The sequence below is a fragment of the Suncus etruscus genome, chromosome 4, assembly GCF_024139225.1.
Source record: "Suncus etruscus isolate mSunEtr1 chromosome 4, mSunEtr1.pri.cur, whole genome shotgun sequence".
Classification (NCBI taxonomy): Eukaryota; Metazoa; Chordata; class Mammalia; order Eulipotyphla; family Soricidae; genus Suncus; species Suncus etruscus.
In genome coordinates, this window is record NC_064851.1 from 19,161,321 (window position 1) to 19,177,203 (window position 15,883).

General features: G+C 52.2%; 2 protein-coding genes across 2 annotated transcripts in view; one reads left to right on the top strand and one right to left on the bottom strand.

The window, feature by feature from the left end:
* The window catches only part of HTR6 (5-hydroxytryptamine receptor 6), a 742,605-nt gene that overhangs the window by 687,762 nt on the left and 38,960 nt on the right, over positions 1-15,883 (bottom strand). The gene's annotated exons all lie outside the window — the stretch shown is intronic.
* ALDH4A1 (aldehyde dehydrogenase 4 family member A1) overlaps positions 1-15,883 on the top strand; it is a 29,110-nt gene that overhangs the window by 9,662 nt on the left and 3,565 nt on the right. Inside the window, 10 exon segments of the mRNA XM_049772161.1 lie at positions 1,770-1,863; positions 3,316-3,408; positions 6,164-6,211; positions 6,847-7,002; positions 8,471-8,620; positions 8,701-8,775; positions 9,738-9,925; positions 12,416-12,489; positions 15,460-15,656; positions 15,822-15,869. Of these exon segments, the coding sequence (XP_049628118.1) occupies positions 1,770-1,863; positions 3,316-3,408; positions 6,164-6,211; positions 6,847-7,002; positions 8,471-8,620; positions 8,701-8,775; positions 9,738-9,925; positions 12,416-12,489; positions 15,460-15,656; positions 15,822-15,869 (1,123 nt within the window).

Below are 15,883 nucleotides of genomic sequence, written 5' to 3' on the forward strand. Positions count from 1 at the left end.
GATCAAACCCAGGTCAGCCATGTGCAAGGCATATGCTCTACTCACTATGCCATCACTCTGGCCTGTTTATTTGTGGTCTATACCTGACTGCTCAAGGGTTACTTCTAGCAGTGGTCAGGGGGTTGTATGCAATGCTAGAGAATGACTGAATGACTCCTGTATAAGGCAAGTACCTTTCCCTTTGTTCCATCTCTTTGGCTTTGGCTCAGAAGAGTTCCTTTCTGATAAAACAGCTTGGAATGTGATGCCCTTTCAACTTTAGAGGAAGCTATTTCTTGAACCTGAGCTAAAAACTGCACAGTGGTGCCTAATATTATTAACAAAGGAAAAAGGAACCCTTCTTGTTTGCATACATACACATGGGAATGGTTTTCTATTGATGAATTTAAACTTCTTTTTTTTTTTTTTTTTTTTTGGTTTCTGGGTCACACCCAGCTGCGCTCAGGGGTTACTCTTGGCTCTGCACTCAGAAATCACTCCTGGCAGGCTGTGGAGACCATATAGGATGCTGGAATTTGAACCACCGTCCTTCTACATGCAAGGCAAACAAATGCCTTACCTCCATGCTATCTCCCCAGTCTGATTAAACTTCTAAAGCCAAGTGCTTCAGGCAAGGTTGTTCTTATTCCTGAGGCACTGATAGGCTCAAAGGAGGTGGTCAAATGCTCCACAAGGACTAGGAGAAGATGGAAGGTTGGAAACTGGGAGGACTGCTGGCAGGGGGAGGGCTGAGACTAGGGAGAGGGCTAGGAATAGGAAGAGGGCTAGAAACCAGAAGGATGGGGAACTGTGGAAGAACTGGTATTTGAAGTTGGGTTCATAACAGTGAAATTTTTTGTGGTCTTTGGGTTTTGGTGTTGCACTTAGCAGTGCTTTGGCAGTCACTCCCTGTGGTGCTCTGTTGATTTATTTAAAATAAAATATGTCTAGGGGCCGGAGTGGTGGTGCAAGCCGTATGGCGCGTGCGCTAGCCTAGGACAGACCTCGGTTTGATCCCCTGGTGTCCCATATGGTCCCCAAGCCAGGAGCGATCTGAGTACATAGCCAGGAGTAACCCCTGGCGCCACCTGGTGTGCCTCCCCCTGCCCCCCCCCCCTAAAAAAAGTAAATTTGTCTAATGTCCATGTGTCTGGGTGAGGCCTTTCTCGGCATGGCACAACCTGGCACCATCAGCCCCTTTAGCAGACGGGTCTGAAGATACAGGATAGTAGAAATAATTAACGAGCAGTCAGTTATAGTGTCTTCAAAGTTGACCAGCTTTATTCCAAGACCTGATCTGCCATATGCTTTTCCTCACATGGCTTCTATGCTAAACTTTTTCTAAGCAGCTTCTCTGCTGCTCTCTGGTTTTCTGCCTCTTTCTTTCCTCCCTTCTCCCCAGCCAGAACCTTTTCTTTATCCTCTAGATCTCCCCTCCCCCCAGGGTGGGGGTGGCCTGTAATCCAGGTGTGATTAACAGTTTAACAGAAAGTTTGGGGTGTTGGGGAAGAGATACCTTATAGTACTCAAGGAACCTTGTAGAGTTGGGAACTGGAGAAGGACCCCTGGCTGCCTATGTGTCAGTGACATGCTTCAGCCCTCTGCACTGTCTCTTTGGTCCAGTTGGGCTGTGAATGCCCCAGGCCATTTCTTGCCTCCCCTTACCTGAGGGTCTGGAGGGGCAATTCAGGATTCTCTTGAATCTGTTGAATCTGGACCCCCTGTTGGAGAGAGGAGAGCTGGGTCTGGAGGCGACCACTGCTGAGTTGCCTACCTGTGTTTCTTCCCAGGCTGCGGTGGAAACATGCCTCCTCCCTGAAGGTCGCCAATGAGCCCATCCTGGCATTTACCCAGGGGAGCCCTGAGAGAGATGCACTGCAGAAGGTAATGGGACAGGGGAACCCCATCTTGGAAAGAAACCTATAGTCTGGGGGCACCCACAGATGGAAGATGGGGGTACCATAGGAGCAGCTCTGGAAGTCATAAATTTGCCCATTGTTTGTTAATAAGATACACTTTGAACTTTTAAAAATTATTTTAGTTTTTTGTTTGTTTTTGGGTCAGTTCTCAGGGCTTACACTTGGCTCTGTGTTCAAGGACCATGCCTGGCGGCTCTGGGGACCATATGGGATGCCAGGGATTGAACACAAGTCAACTATGTGCGACTACCCTATCTGCTATACTATTGTTTTGTCCCCATAGTTTTTTGTTTCTTCTGTCTGTTCATTTATGGACCATACCCAGCAATATTCAGGGCTTGCTCCTGACTCTACACTCCAGTACTCCTGATTGTGCTCAGGGGACCATATTGAGTGCCAGGGATGGAACTGGGATTGATGGAACTGCAGGCAAGGCAAGGGCCTTAACTCCTGTACTATCTCTCTGGCCCTCTATAAGTTGTTGTTGTTGTTGTTGTTGTTGTTTTTCCTGTTTATTATGAGTCACACCCAACAGTGCTCTGTGCTTAGGAGTCATTTCTAGAGGTACAAACCATGTTTCATGCTTTAAAACATTTCCTCATGCATTTGAGATTTCTTTTTTTTTTTTTTTTTTTTGGTTTTGGGGCCACACCCGGCAGTGCTCAGGGGTTACTCCTGGCTATCTGCTCAGAAATAGCTCCTGGCAGGCATGGGGGACCATATGGGACACCGGGATTCGAACCAACCACCTTAGGTCCTGGATCGGCTGCTTGCAAGGCAAAAAACGCTGTGCTATCTCTCCGGGCCCAATTTGAGATTTCTTAACATCTGATGAGGTTTCTGGTGGGCATGGTGGTGGAGCCACACCAGGCCGTGTTGAGTGGTCTAGGGTAGTGCTCAGGAGCTACCAGGCTACACCCAGTATAGGTAGTACTGTGGTTGGGTCAGGGGCTATAGTTTTGGAGATTAATCCAGGGCCTCCTACATGTAAGTGCTCTACTACGGTGCCATATCCCTGACCCTAAGATGCATCAAAAACAAAGAAAGATACTGGAGAGATACTACAGCAGGTAGGGCATTTGCTTTGCAATTGGCCAACTTGGGTTCAATTTCCCAACCTCATATGGTCCCCTGAGCACTACCAGAAATAATTCCTGAGTGCAGAGCCAGCAATAGGCTCTGATCACCCACTGGATGTGGCCCAAAAACCACAACAAAAAATCCACAAAACAATCTTTTTGTCATGGGCATGACAAGAAGTGATGTTGGTTGGACCATGCACCGTCTGAGCACCAAGTTTACCTGCCCTTCTCCCAGTCTTTCTACCCAAGCATCTCCATGTACCACCTAGGCTGTGGCTTATGGGCAGGGAGTGGAGGGGTGGCAGCTGGGAACTATCCTTCTGTCTTCTCTCCAGGCCTTAAAGGACCTGAAGGGCCAGACAGAAGCCATCCCATGCGTGGTAGGAGATGAGGAAGTGTGGACCTCAGCTGTGCAGTACCAGGTCTCGGTAAGTGTGGTGGGTTGTTGCTTAAAATAATAAATTAGGCCCTTTAGATGGACTTGGATGGAGGCGGATGGTGATGGAGGTCTTTCTCCTCCAGCTCAGGATCACGTGGCTCCAACTTCTCCAATCGGCGGGTATCTGGGTTCAGGAAAGTGACAGGTAGAAAACTCATCCACAGACAGGCTTCAGGAAATATTTGCCTTTATTTGCCCTGGCCAACGTGTGTGGCCTATAATCTTAAATCTATTTAAGTATGGTCTTGTCAACTTGCCCTGTATCTAGCTTCTTTCAGCCACCTCTCCTCCTGCTTCCTTCTCCATTCTCCATCCAGGCAAAATCCCCTTTTGCCCTTCAGGCCTAAGCTCTTATTACCTCCTAAGACCCCTCCCAGAAATGGGATCTATTAACAGGTAAGATTATGCAGGAGAAATGAGGGTGTGGTTACAGTGGGTGCCTACTCTGACCCAGCTCTTCACAGGTACAGTCTGCTACTCCTGGCTTCAGGGCCCGCTCCCAATCCACCTCTTGAACCCTGTGCACTGGTAAAGCTTCCAGAAGCAATTCTGAGGTCAAGGCACTCCCTGCTCTGGCCAGAAGGAAGTTAGGCATGTCGGCTGTTGACCTCCTACAGTGGACACACTGACCACTCAGCACTTTGTTCCCAGAGTGGGGTATTCTGTGCTCAGTCATTCAGGGGATAAGAGTGGCTGTACCTATGAGTTTATTGGGAGCTACTTTGTTCCCAGAAAGAAGGTAGATGTCTAGTGGGGGGCTCTAGGGCTTTTTTCCCCTGAAACACAGTTAGTAGAAGGCTAAGGCTCAGGGAGACATGACTGGCCCAAGTGCTAAGAAGGTTCTTGCAAAGACAGGGGGTGCTGGTGGGATCCAATGGGATCTCAGGAAGATTTGAGAGGCCAGACCCTGGGAGTTTTCTCTTCTGCATTTCTGTTCCTTGGAGAGTCAGTGTCCTGTGTCACCTACAGATTTCCTGGTTCCCACAGAGAAGAAACATGCTGAGGCACTGGACTGACCTGACCTATTCCCAGGCCAGTGGTTGGGGACTCTAGTCTGCCTGGCTATGGTCAGGTGCCCTCCTATACCCAGCAGGCTCATGGGCTACTCCTGGCTTTATGCTTGGGAGGGGCCACTTCCTGTGGTATTGAGGGGACCATATGATATCAGGGATCAAACCTGGGTCCACTTCACCACCATGAAGTCCTTTCCTGGCCAATGTGGGTGGTCAAATGAGCCATTCACCACCTGTCTCCAGCCTACATCTGCATCCTGTCCACAGATAGAAGACCTGAAGGGCCCACAATGTATCTGATTTATTTTGGTTTTGTTTTTTGGGCTATAACTGGCTGTTCTTATTGGTTACTTCTGGCTCTGCACTCAGGGATCACTCTTTGTGGTGTTCAGGGCACCCATGGGAAATCACGGAACAAACACTGGTTGGCAGAAGGCAGGAAAAGCACCTTACCCATGTACTATCTCTCTAATCCCCAACACTTTCTTTATTGCTGGTGAAGGGTCCCTCCCCACAGTGAGGGTAAGAAGTCAGGTTCCTACTCCTAGAGGGGCATTGGCCCTAAACCCCATTCACTCCTAGTCTGTCGGGCAGACTGGCCTTGGCTTTAGAGGGACCAGGAAACAAATGAGGCTGTAATGTAGGTTGAGGAAGTCCTTTGTGGTTGGAGTGAGCATCTCCTGTTCTGGGATTGGGTCCTCTTGGGTAGGTTAGTATTTCTCTGAAGCCTCTCTGACCAGCCTTCTGGGAATCCTCAGAGGTGGGCAGGTTTGGGGAACCTGTGCCTGTGCATAGCCTACCAGGGAGAGCATATCCATTAGATGTGTTGGATTGAAGGGCTGACTCACTGCCACCTTGACCCTGGGCATCACAATTGCCTCCCAAGTATGGAGAGGGTGCAGGTATCTGCCTGGGGTTAAAATGAAGACCTGGGGTGCTGTAGTGATAGCATAGCACTTACCTTGAAACCTGGCATCCCATATGATTTCTAAGCACCATCCGGAGTAATTTCTGAGTGCAATAATAGCTGATTATGGCTCCCAAACAAAGCAACCAAACCAACCAAAAAACCCCAAACCAAAGACCTAGGCCAGCCCCACCTATGAAGCCCAAGATATCTGCCATGGCTTTCTGCTATGGTGATGATGGTGGAGGCAGTGATGGTGGTGGAAGTAAGCTGTAGCTTTGCTGTCTTGGCTATGTGTTACTTAGCCAAGCACCAACTTGTGTAACTGAGTGCAGACATAGCAGACGCATTTAGGGAACTTGAAACAGGCATGAGTGGCTGGTGACTGCCCTGTTGGACTAGAGAGCCCCTGACAGCCCCTTGGGAACTTGACAAAGGTGACATAAAGTACGAGTGTAGTACAAGTGGCATCAGGGCCATCTTATGCAGTGACTGACTCAGGGTTTCTGGCGCGTTCTCAGGGAGCCTTTTGCTATGAACTCCACAGAACAGTGAGGTCCCACCCGGCAGAGCACCTGGCTCTGAGCCACTGCCTCCTGCCAATCCTGATTTGGGGTCACCCTCCCCTGCTTCTCTCTCACCTCCCTTTACCCTATATGCTCTTTTTTATGCGTTAAGGCTGGAAGTTCCCCCTGGAAGCCAGGAGGCATCCCTCACCTGTCCCCTGGTTATCTGCTGGAGGGCTGAAGTTCCACATGTGTCCCCTCTGAGCCCAGCCCTCTGTCCAGCTTCAACAGTGACCTCTTTCTCTCCTGTCCTTTCAGCCCTTTAACCATGGACACAAGGTGGCCAAGTTCTGCTACGCAGACAAGGTGAGTTTGGCTGGTGGGCCAAGGTGCTGACCTGGAAATGGAGTTGGTTCTCTTCCTTCTGAATGTGGTGGAGAGGAGGGGCTCTCTGGCACTGAGAGGGTCCCTGGTGAATGTCTCCCAACAAGACAGGACCAAGGGGGCTAAGCAGCAGGGGAGTAGGTTTGGTAACTGAGCCAGGTGGATGGGAAGATTGGGAATCAGAGGAGAGGACTGAGGGAGAGGGGTATATCATCCCAGGAGCTATATCCTATGTTTGTGAGGCCCTGCTCTGGGGTACCCACAGCTAGCAAATATTTAGGTTGTAGCCAGAGTAATACCAGGTTCCAGTCTCAGGGGATGGCAGGTTCAGGACCCAAGATTAAAGTGAGGTCATGAGAGTTTGAGGTAGGTTTCATAGCTGTGTTATAGTCAGGATAGTGTTGAGACCTTGGCGTGGGTCACTTTCTGGTGGGACCCTCACTCAGATGCCTGCACATAGTCAGTAAGGCAGGCTCTGGCTAAGGGGTCCCTCAACTATGGGAAGTGGGTGCTGAGACCCCCCTGAGTATCTCTGGGTGGAAGGCAGCAGCCAGCTCTCTCTGTTCCTGGCTCACTCCCTGGGCCAGGAAGAGGCCTCCAACCTCTCCTTTTCTTAGAACCTGCTCCACAAAGCCATAGAGGCTGCGCTGGCCGCCCGGAAGGAATGGGACCTGAAGCCAGTCGCAGACCGTGCCCAGATCTTCCTCAAAGCGGCTGACATGCTGAGTGGGCCGCGCAGGGCCGAGATCCTTGCCAAGACCATGGTGGGCCAGGTAAGGTGCCATAGTTACATATTTTGGGGTGAGAGATCGTGCATGGTCACTGATGACTGCTGAACAGACTCTGGGATCCAAGACCTAGGATGTGCTCCAGAGAGAAGGCCCAGAGGGAGGACAGATGACCACTTCACTGGCAGGGTTACAGTGCCAAGGCCGATGCCCTGCCAGGGCATAGCTGGAACTCAGTTGCCAAGCACTAACCCACTCTGAGCCAGAGCCTACCTCTTTGCAGAGTCTATCACCGAAAGCTTCAAATCACCAATTTGAGAATCACTGAGATTCAGTCCTGAGCTTGGACCCAGAACCTGCTGTGTGTGATCTCTGCAGAGTCAACTATGTGATCTCAGCCAGAGTTTCTGGTGCTGTGGGCATTGTCTCCCAGCCACTGTCTCCAGCTCCAGGAAGACACTGCCCCCAGGTCTTAACCCCTTCAGGTCTGGTGTAGGGAACACCTCTGTGAAGCTTTCAGAACTTTCTTGGCCCAGAAGGACCATCCATGCCTGCCTTTCAGACTGCTGTCAGACGAGCTCCGACTGCTTTGGGGTCTCTCTTAGATCTGTGGTGCCGTATACTTGAGGGGACAGTGATCCTGTGACTGTCAATAGTCTCTGACGTTCTGAATCTCATACCATGTCTTACTGGAGTCTTAGGAGGTCTGAATGCTTTTTTGTTTTTTTGTTGCATAAAAAGAATAGAGGAAGAAAGGGTCCATTTTGCCCTCCTGAGAAATCAGTTTAGGGTCCCTCCTCTAGGTAGAGCCATGTTGCCTTTGGGCACACATTGCTTCTCCTGGTTGGTGGCCTGGCGTGAGGCCGCCCTCTGCTGCATGGATGTGGTAGGACAGCTCCACAATTCAGAGGTTCTCTTTCTGGGCAGCCTTCTGTTAGGGTACCAGCCATATCATTGGCCTGGAGAGCCACACCTGGGTGGGATAAAGATCCTCTAACCCCTCAGGAGACTGCGCCTTTGTCTTACAGCAGACCCAGGATAGCTGACCCAGGACCTTGTAGGAAGTGTGGTGGTCACTGTATAGTAGTGGAGTAGAGGGAGGAAACGGGCTTCCTGACAGTTCTTGGTAACTGGGTTATCTGTTCAATGCTAGGTCCTGAGAATATGGTGTTGCTCAGACCCTTTGGTGGTCTTGGGGGACCCAGCCACCCTGGTGATGTTAGGGTCTTTCTGTAGCTTCACACCTGGGAATCATGTGGTACTAGGGGTCAAACTCACTTCACCCAAAAGGAGATAGTGCAGTGATCCTGTGTGCCAGAAGGGATGGCCATTCTAGCTGCCCCGTGTCTTCCCCAATAATGTTCACTCATCTCTGTCATTGTTGGTGAGCTCCAGTTCCGTGCCCACAATCCCCTTCCATACCATCCTGGGAAAGAAGCCTCCAGTGTCATTAGTGGACAGAAGGGAGACTTACACACACACTGACCACCTGTTCCCGGCCTCCTGTCCTCAGGGTAAGACGGTGATCCAGGCAGAGATCGATGCTGCGGCTGAACTCATCGACTTCTTTAGGTTCAACGCCATGTTCGCCATGGAACTGGAGGGGGCGCAGCCCATCAGCGTGCCCCCCAGCACCAACAGCGTGGTGTACCGGGGGCTGGAGGTAGCTGAGAGGCAAGGGCAGCGGGGTTGCTGCTGGAAGTTCCGAGCTCTGCTTCACCACCCTCCCAACTCTCTGCCCAGGGTTTCGTGGCCGCCATCTCCCCCTTTAACTTCACTGCCATCGGTGGGAACCTGGCAGGGGCGCCAGCCTTGATGGTGAGACGTGGCATCAGGTGGAGCGTGCAGGGGTGGTTAGCAGTTCCCTCTCAGCGCACACATCTGTCCGCACCCCATGGGGACCCCAGAATCCTGGTGGATGGAGAAGGAAGTTCAGAGGGGCAGCAGCTCAGGGCTTGGAAGGGCTCTGGGGTGTGATTGGGGTTTGGACCCCAACTTTGTCCCCTTCTGGGTGGTCCCAAGTAAACCCCAACTTCCTCACCTGCTAAGTGGAACTGGCAGGAAAGCACAGGTTTTGGAGACCTGAGGCACAAACGAGACCATGCTGCTAATGTGTCACAGCCATGTCAGCTTCATCCATGGGGCCGGTAGTATGGGCATTAGTGACAGCTGGCCTTGGAGAGCCAGCCATGAGCTGGAGGGTGTTCTGGTCAAGGTTGCCCAGATGGTGGCATAGAGGCAAAAAGGCGGGCAGAGTCAGGCTCAGAGCCAGGGTGATGAGGTCAAGGTGATGACTGCTCCCCAGGAAATTCCATGGTGGGGGTATGGATTTAGAGGGCAGAAGGAGGGCTTACCCTGCCCTCGAGAGCAGCCTGGGAAATTCATGGAGTAGCAGGAGGCTGGATGACTGCTGCTGGAAGCCAAGTGGCTGATCTTGAAGTCTGCACACCTTCGTGCCTCTGCAGACAGGCATGTCCACTCCTGGGCTAGGACACGTCCTGAGAGCCCCATGTACCTTCTCCACGTGCCATACCCAGGGCCACACATTGGCTGTTTCTACCCCGGGTAGCTAGCAGGAGCAGTGAGCACAGATTCCCAGAGCAGGGGTGTCTGGGCAACCTTCCGAGATACGGGCCTGCAGACAGGGGTCTGAGGGGACAGCCCTGCAGCTGGACAGGAGGGTTGATTGGGATAGCCTGTCTGCACAGGGGCTTGTAGGGAGATAGGAAGGGATAGCTGTGTCCCTCATTGTGTGCGTCATTGTCTTGCTTCTGGGGCAGGGCAATGTCGTCCTGTGGAAACCCAGTGACACCGCCATGCTGGCCAGCTACGCCGTGTATCGCATCCTCAGGGAGGCTGGCCTGCCCCCCAACATTATCCAGTTTGTACCAGCTGATGGACCCACCTTTGGGGACGTTATCACCAGCTCCGAGCATCTCTGTGGCATCAACTTCACAGGCAGCGTGCCGTAAGTCCCTGAGAGGGGACGGTGTGGGGTGGGAACAGGGACATTTATCAGGTCTCCCCACCATATTGTTGCAGCTGTGAACTCTAAGGTCTGGTCCCGAGATTGCCTATGAACATGTTGTGTGACATCTCTCTGAGCCTGTTCATTTATCGACCCAGTTTGGGGGTTGGGGGCGGGGGGTGCCCACCTAGTAGGGTGTTGATGAGGGTCATGTGTATTCACAAGCAGGAAGGGCATCACAGGAGTTGGACGATGCTGATTTGGATCCTCCCAGGGCATGGGAACAGGGCACAGAAATTGGCATGACTTGGAAAAGAATCAGGGAGCCTTCTCAGAGGACGTGGCGTGGCCAGAAAGGAAGCAGTAGAGGGAGAGTATTCTAGGGTGCTCTGATAAGGGGAGGTGAGTCCTTGTGGCTGGAGTGTGCAGCTTGGAGGTGGAGGAGTGTGTGCTCTCAGTAGGAGGTTGGTTCTTGCATGCACAAAGGTCTTTGCACTGGGGCCCTTACCTTGACCAACTAAGTGGTGCTGACCAGTGCTGTTTCCTGGGGCCCATCAAGGATCGGGAGGTCTTATGATCCACAAAGGGTGGGGGAGGACAGTTTATTTGGTTGGGGTGTGTGATTTGGGCCATAGTGCTCAAGGGCTTACTTCTGGCTCTATGCTTGGCCAGGCAGGGCTTAAGAGTGCTGAGATCAGGGGAAGGAGAGATGGCACAGCAGTAGGGCATTTGCCCTGCATACAGCTGACCTGGGAGAGACTCAGTTTCGATTCCCGGCAACCCATAGAGTCCCCCAGCCTGCCAGGGATGATTTCTGAGTGCAGAGCCAGGAATAACCCCCGAGCACCCCTGGGTGTGGCCCTTAAACCAATCAATCAATCAATCAATAAAGTTATTTAAAAAAAAAGTGCTTAGATCAAACTTGGGTCGACCACGTAAGGAAACACCTTAACCAGTCTCTGACCTTCTGCATTCTTTCTGTTTCCCACAGATTAGTGAATAGAAACCCTTGCTGATCCTGACACAGGGCACTGCTATTTTTGAGTCCTAGCTGAGCTAGACCAATTTTGTACTGTCAGGACCATTATTTGTTTGTTTGGGAGCCATGCCTGATACTCAGGAGTTACTCCTGGCTCTACACTCAGGAATAATCACTGTTGATGGGCTCGGGGGACCATATGGGATGTTGAGGAATTGGACTCTGACTAGATCACTTGCAAAGCAAGCACTCTACTTGGTGTACTATTGTTCCAGTCCCAACTAGGGGATTTTACAGTCACCAGGATGTTGGTTCTCTTGAAGACGGACGCTGTGGCTGCAGGCCTGCGTTTCCACAGGAAACGGGTTTCTGTATCCCTGGCCCCTCCAATCTGACCCCTTGGGGCCCCTGTGGACCCAGCCTGGACTGGTAGGGCTGTTCAGTTCAGTAGATGGAGAGAATTCATCAGTGTTTGGTTCTATAAGGAACCTCAGGGCCTGCTGCAGGAGTGGCAATGAAAAGAGGAGGATGAGGAGGTAGACATGATCACCTATTCAGGGTGAGGGTGCCCAGCAGGACATCCAGGCTCAGGGTTCATCAGCAGGGGCTCCTAACACACAATCTCTGGGAGGCGAAGCTGAAGTGTGTGTGGGAAGCTCTGAGTTGCCCGTGGGTCATTGGGGTAGAGATGCAGGGCTGCATTCTCTGGTGCTTCCGGATCCTGTCTAGCCGCAAGCTCCCCCCACCCCCCTTCTGGGCCTCCCGCCCAGGTTTGCCAGGTGGCCGCCACTGGAGAATTGCTGAGCACAACTGTTTTCCTGAAGGTTCGCTCTGCTCCAGCAGCCGGGGCCCCTCGGGGCCCTCCTGTGAGCAGGCGGAGCGGGCTGGCCCCCATTTGCCATGCTCTGATGAGCAGCGGCTTAAAGGGAGGAAAGTCATAAATTAGTATTAGCTACTGTGTCGCTGGCTCCCCGGTGATTAGCATTTTTATTGTTTTGTGGTACTGAGGTTGGTCACACTCAGCCCAGGGAGAAAGTGGGGGGCTGAGCTCCCTCTCCCGGGTTCTGGCCTCTGGAGCCTGGGCACTGTGGGTGGGTGGGTGGGGTGTCCTCGAGGACCCCGGCAGCCTTGGTTCCCCGGTCGGCACCCACAGACACCCAGCACTATCCTGAATACTCATTCCCTTTAGAGAGATTCACTGAATAGTCCTGCAGCTGGGGTTTGTTCTTGCTGCTACTGATGAGGCTCAGAGAGGGTAAGGAATGTGTAGGCCACCCAGCCCCCAGGACCTTGTTTCAGCTCTGTTTGTCTGCCAAACCTCCCCTAGCTCTGTCCTGGCCATTTTCTGCATTCACCACCCACTTGGTCCTCACTACTGTATGCTTGGCCTGGCTCTACTGGCCACTCTCCTGACATCCCTGAATTTTCTAGCTCTTGCTCCAGGGGGGTGCTCCTCACTGCCCCCAGGATCCTTCCCCATAACTGAGCCCAGCCTTGTCTTCTGTTTGCAGCACCTTCAAGCACCTGTGGAGGCAGGTGGCCCAGAATCTGGACCGATTCCGAACTTTCCCGCGTCTGGCCGGAGGTAAGGACCATGCACTTGTCGTCTGTGCTGTGACCTTCTGGGCCTATCTCTTGTCCATCCCCACAGAGGACAGGACTCAGGGAATGCAAACTTAGCAGATGCAGGGGGTCCTGAGTCAGCCAACTAATCTTCCTTCCTTCCTTCCTTCCTTCCTTCCTTCCTTCCTTCCTTCCTTCCTTCCTTCCTTCCTTCCTTCCTTCCTTCCTTCCTTCCTCCCTCCCTCCCTCCCTCCCTCCCTCCCTCCCTCCCTCCCTCCCTCCCTCTCTCTCTCTCTCTCTCTCTCTCTCTCTTCTCTCTTTCTCTCTTTCTCTCTTTCTCTTCTTTCTCTCTTTCTTTCTTTCTTTCTTTCTTTCTTTCTTTCTTTCTTTCTTTCTTTCTTTCTTTCTTTCTTTCTTTCTTTCTTTCTTTCTTTCTTTCTTTCTTTCTTTCTTTCTTTCTTTCTTTCATTTTTTTTTTTTTTTGTTTTTGGGCCACACCCGGTAACGCACAGGGGTTACTCCTGGCTATGCGCTCAGAAGTCGCTCCTGGCTTGGGGGACCATATGGGACGCCGGGGGATCGAACCGCGGTCCGTCTCCTAGGCTAGCGCAGGTAAGGCAGGCACCTTACCTCCAGCGCCACCGCCCGGCCCCTCTTTCTTTCTTTCTTATCCCTTCCTTCCTCCCTCCTTTCCTCCTTCCTTCCTTCCTTCCTTCTTCCCCCCTCCCTCCCTCCCTCCCTCCCTCCCTCCCTCCCTCCCTCCCTCCCTCCCTCCTCCCTCCCTCCCTCCCTCCTTTCTTTCTTTCTTTCTTTCTTTCTTTTCTTCTTTCTTTCTTTCTTTCTTTCTTTCTTTCTTTCTTCTTCTTTCTTTCTTTCTTTCTTCTTCTTTCCTTTTCCTTTTTTTTTTTTTTTTTTTTTTGGATTTTGGGCCACACCCGTTTGATGCTCAGGGGTTACTCCTGGCTAAGTGCTCAGAAATCGCCCTTGGCTTAGGGGGACCATATGGGACACCGGGGGATCGAACCGCAGTCCTTCCTTGGCTAGTGCTTGCAAGGCAGACACCTTACCTCTAGCGCCACCTCACCAGCCCCTTCTTTTTTTCTTTTCTTCTTTCAACCTCCACTTTATTTTCTTCCTTTCCATCTCTCCTCTCCTTTTCTATCTCAGCACTGCTGGACACGGATGTAGGGATGAAGACTTTTGTGAGTGCTCTGTTTGTAGTGGGTGGGCAGTAGGGGTGGGCATCAGGTCTCAGCAGAATCGGGGTCGGGGGACAGGGCTGGTGGGCATTGTCATGAGGGTAGGGGGAGCTGAGTGCTGAGGAGTCAGCCTTAACACCTCTGGGAGCCTTTTTCAGGCACCATCACTGCCCTTTAGAACTTTCTGTGAGCAGCAACTGCCTGTATCTGCCTGTACAGTCACTGCTGGCTGCTGCTGGCTGTTAAGCCCTGGATATATGGTTGGCATGACCGAGGAAGAGAACTTTGTATTTTATTTGATTTGCATTCATGTGGAGTGGCCAGCCACAGGGGACAGCTGCACCTGAGGAGGTCACTGTGAGCCTTTTTGGGAGAAGCAAAGCCCAGGTAGCTGGGGCAGGTGGCAGGAGACTGACTGAGAGGTGGCTACTTTCTTGAATCACTCACACAGGATCACTCAGACAGGAACAGGCAGGGACATCCAGCAGGCAGCCTTCTTCAGCTCTGGATTTATTAGGGCTTTGCCGCTCCCCGATCCCTTGTGTAACTTCCAGATCGAGCCAGAAGTGACATGTGTTTCTCAAACTCTCAGGGCCAGAGCACCCAGATTTCTAGAGCCCCCTTGAACCCAGAGTTTTCTAGAATACACTTTGGGAAAGTGTCTCAACCTAAGAGGGAGGGCTGTGAGGGATTAGGGATGTCCATAGTACATGCAGAGCAGAACTGCAATGGAGGGTCCCAGTATTGCTCCCAGGGTGATGTAGGGTAAGTGTGTGTATGTGTGGGGAGATTGGCTCCTGGACTGATGGGAGGTGTTTGTGTTGTTGGTTTTGGTATTTGGGGGGGGTATTAATTTTGAGCCACACCCAGCAGCACTCAGGGGTTACTTCTGTCTCTGCACTCTGAAATTGCTCCTAGCAGGCGTGGGAACCATATAGGATGCTGGGGATCAAACCCAGGTTAGCTGCATGCAAGGCAAATGCCTTACCCACATCCCCCTGATGGGAGTTTTGAGCATTGTTGGGAAGGCAGCTCTCATGCGTGTTGCTCTTGGCCCTGCATCATGCCCTGTTCAGTCTTTCTACAAGGTTTTTTGGGGTGCTGCCATCTTCCTGAAGGACTCAATGCTGGCACTTCCCAACCTTAAGCTTTATCTCTGCCTCAGTCTCCTTGACTTTGTTTTTTTGTTTTTTTTGTGGTTTTTGGGTCATACCCGGCAGTGCTCAGGGGTTATTTCTGGCTCCAGGCTCAGAAATTACTCCTGGCAGGCACGGGGGACCATATGGGACGCCGGGATTCGAACCGATGACCTCCTGCATGAAAGGCAAACGCCTTACCTCCATGCTATCTCTCCGGCCCCCAGTCTCCTTGACTTTGAAATGGAAGTACTCAAGGGAGACACTTAGGAGGGTTCAGCAGACAGAGCGGGCTCATCGGCTGGATATTGTCTGCTCCCTCACTAGTGGTCTCCCTAAATGGGAGGTCAGGGCCTCTCTCCCTAAGGAAACTGGGATGTCGTTTTTCCAGGCTCTTGGGGGTTTTGATTCTATTTCTTCCTCTGCTTTCACACCAGACACCCCTTCTGTGTCTGTAGCATGGGGTATTTCTGATGCTAACTCCACGAAATCAGGCCTGATTCCTCTTTAGTGGAGTGAGACATCAGCCTGATGTTGCTGAGGACTGAAGGCTGAGCCTAGGGCAGAGCCTCCAATTTGGGGCTGGGCTGGCGGGGAGTGGGTTTTTTTTTTTTTTGCCTACACCCCAAGTCATGCATGCTCCCCCGGGTCCCACAGAGTGTGGCGGGAAGAACTTCCATTTTGTGCACACCTCGGCCGACGTGGACAGCGTGGTGAGCGGGACGCTGCGCTCAGCCTTCGAGTACGGTGGCCAGAAGTGCTCGGCCTGCTCCCGCCTCTACGTGCCCAGCTCGCTGTGGCCCCAGATCAAAGGGCGGCTGCTGGAGGAGCACAGCAGGATCAAAGTGGGCGACGTGAGTGGCTCCCGCTTCCCCACCGCGGCCCAGCAGGGGGCTGATGGGATTGCAGGCCTGTGTGTGCGGTGCCTGGTGCCGAGCTGGGCTGGGTGGGTGCGTGGGGAGGGAGGGGGCTCACTCTGTCTTCCCTGTCTCTCTCCTCCCCTTCCTCCCCACATCCAGCCTGCAGAGGATTTTGGAACTTTCTTCTCCGCAGTGATCGATGCCAAGGTATGGGCAGAGTT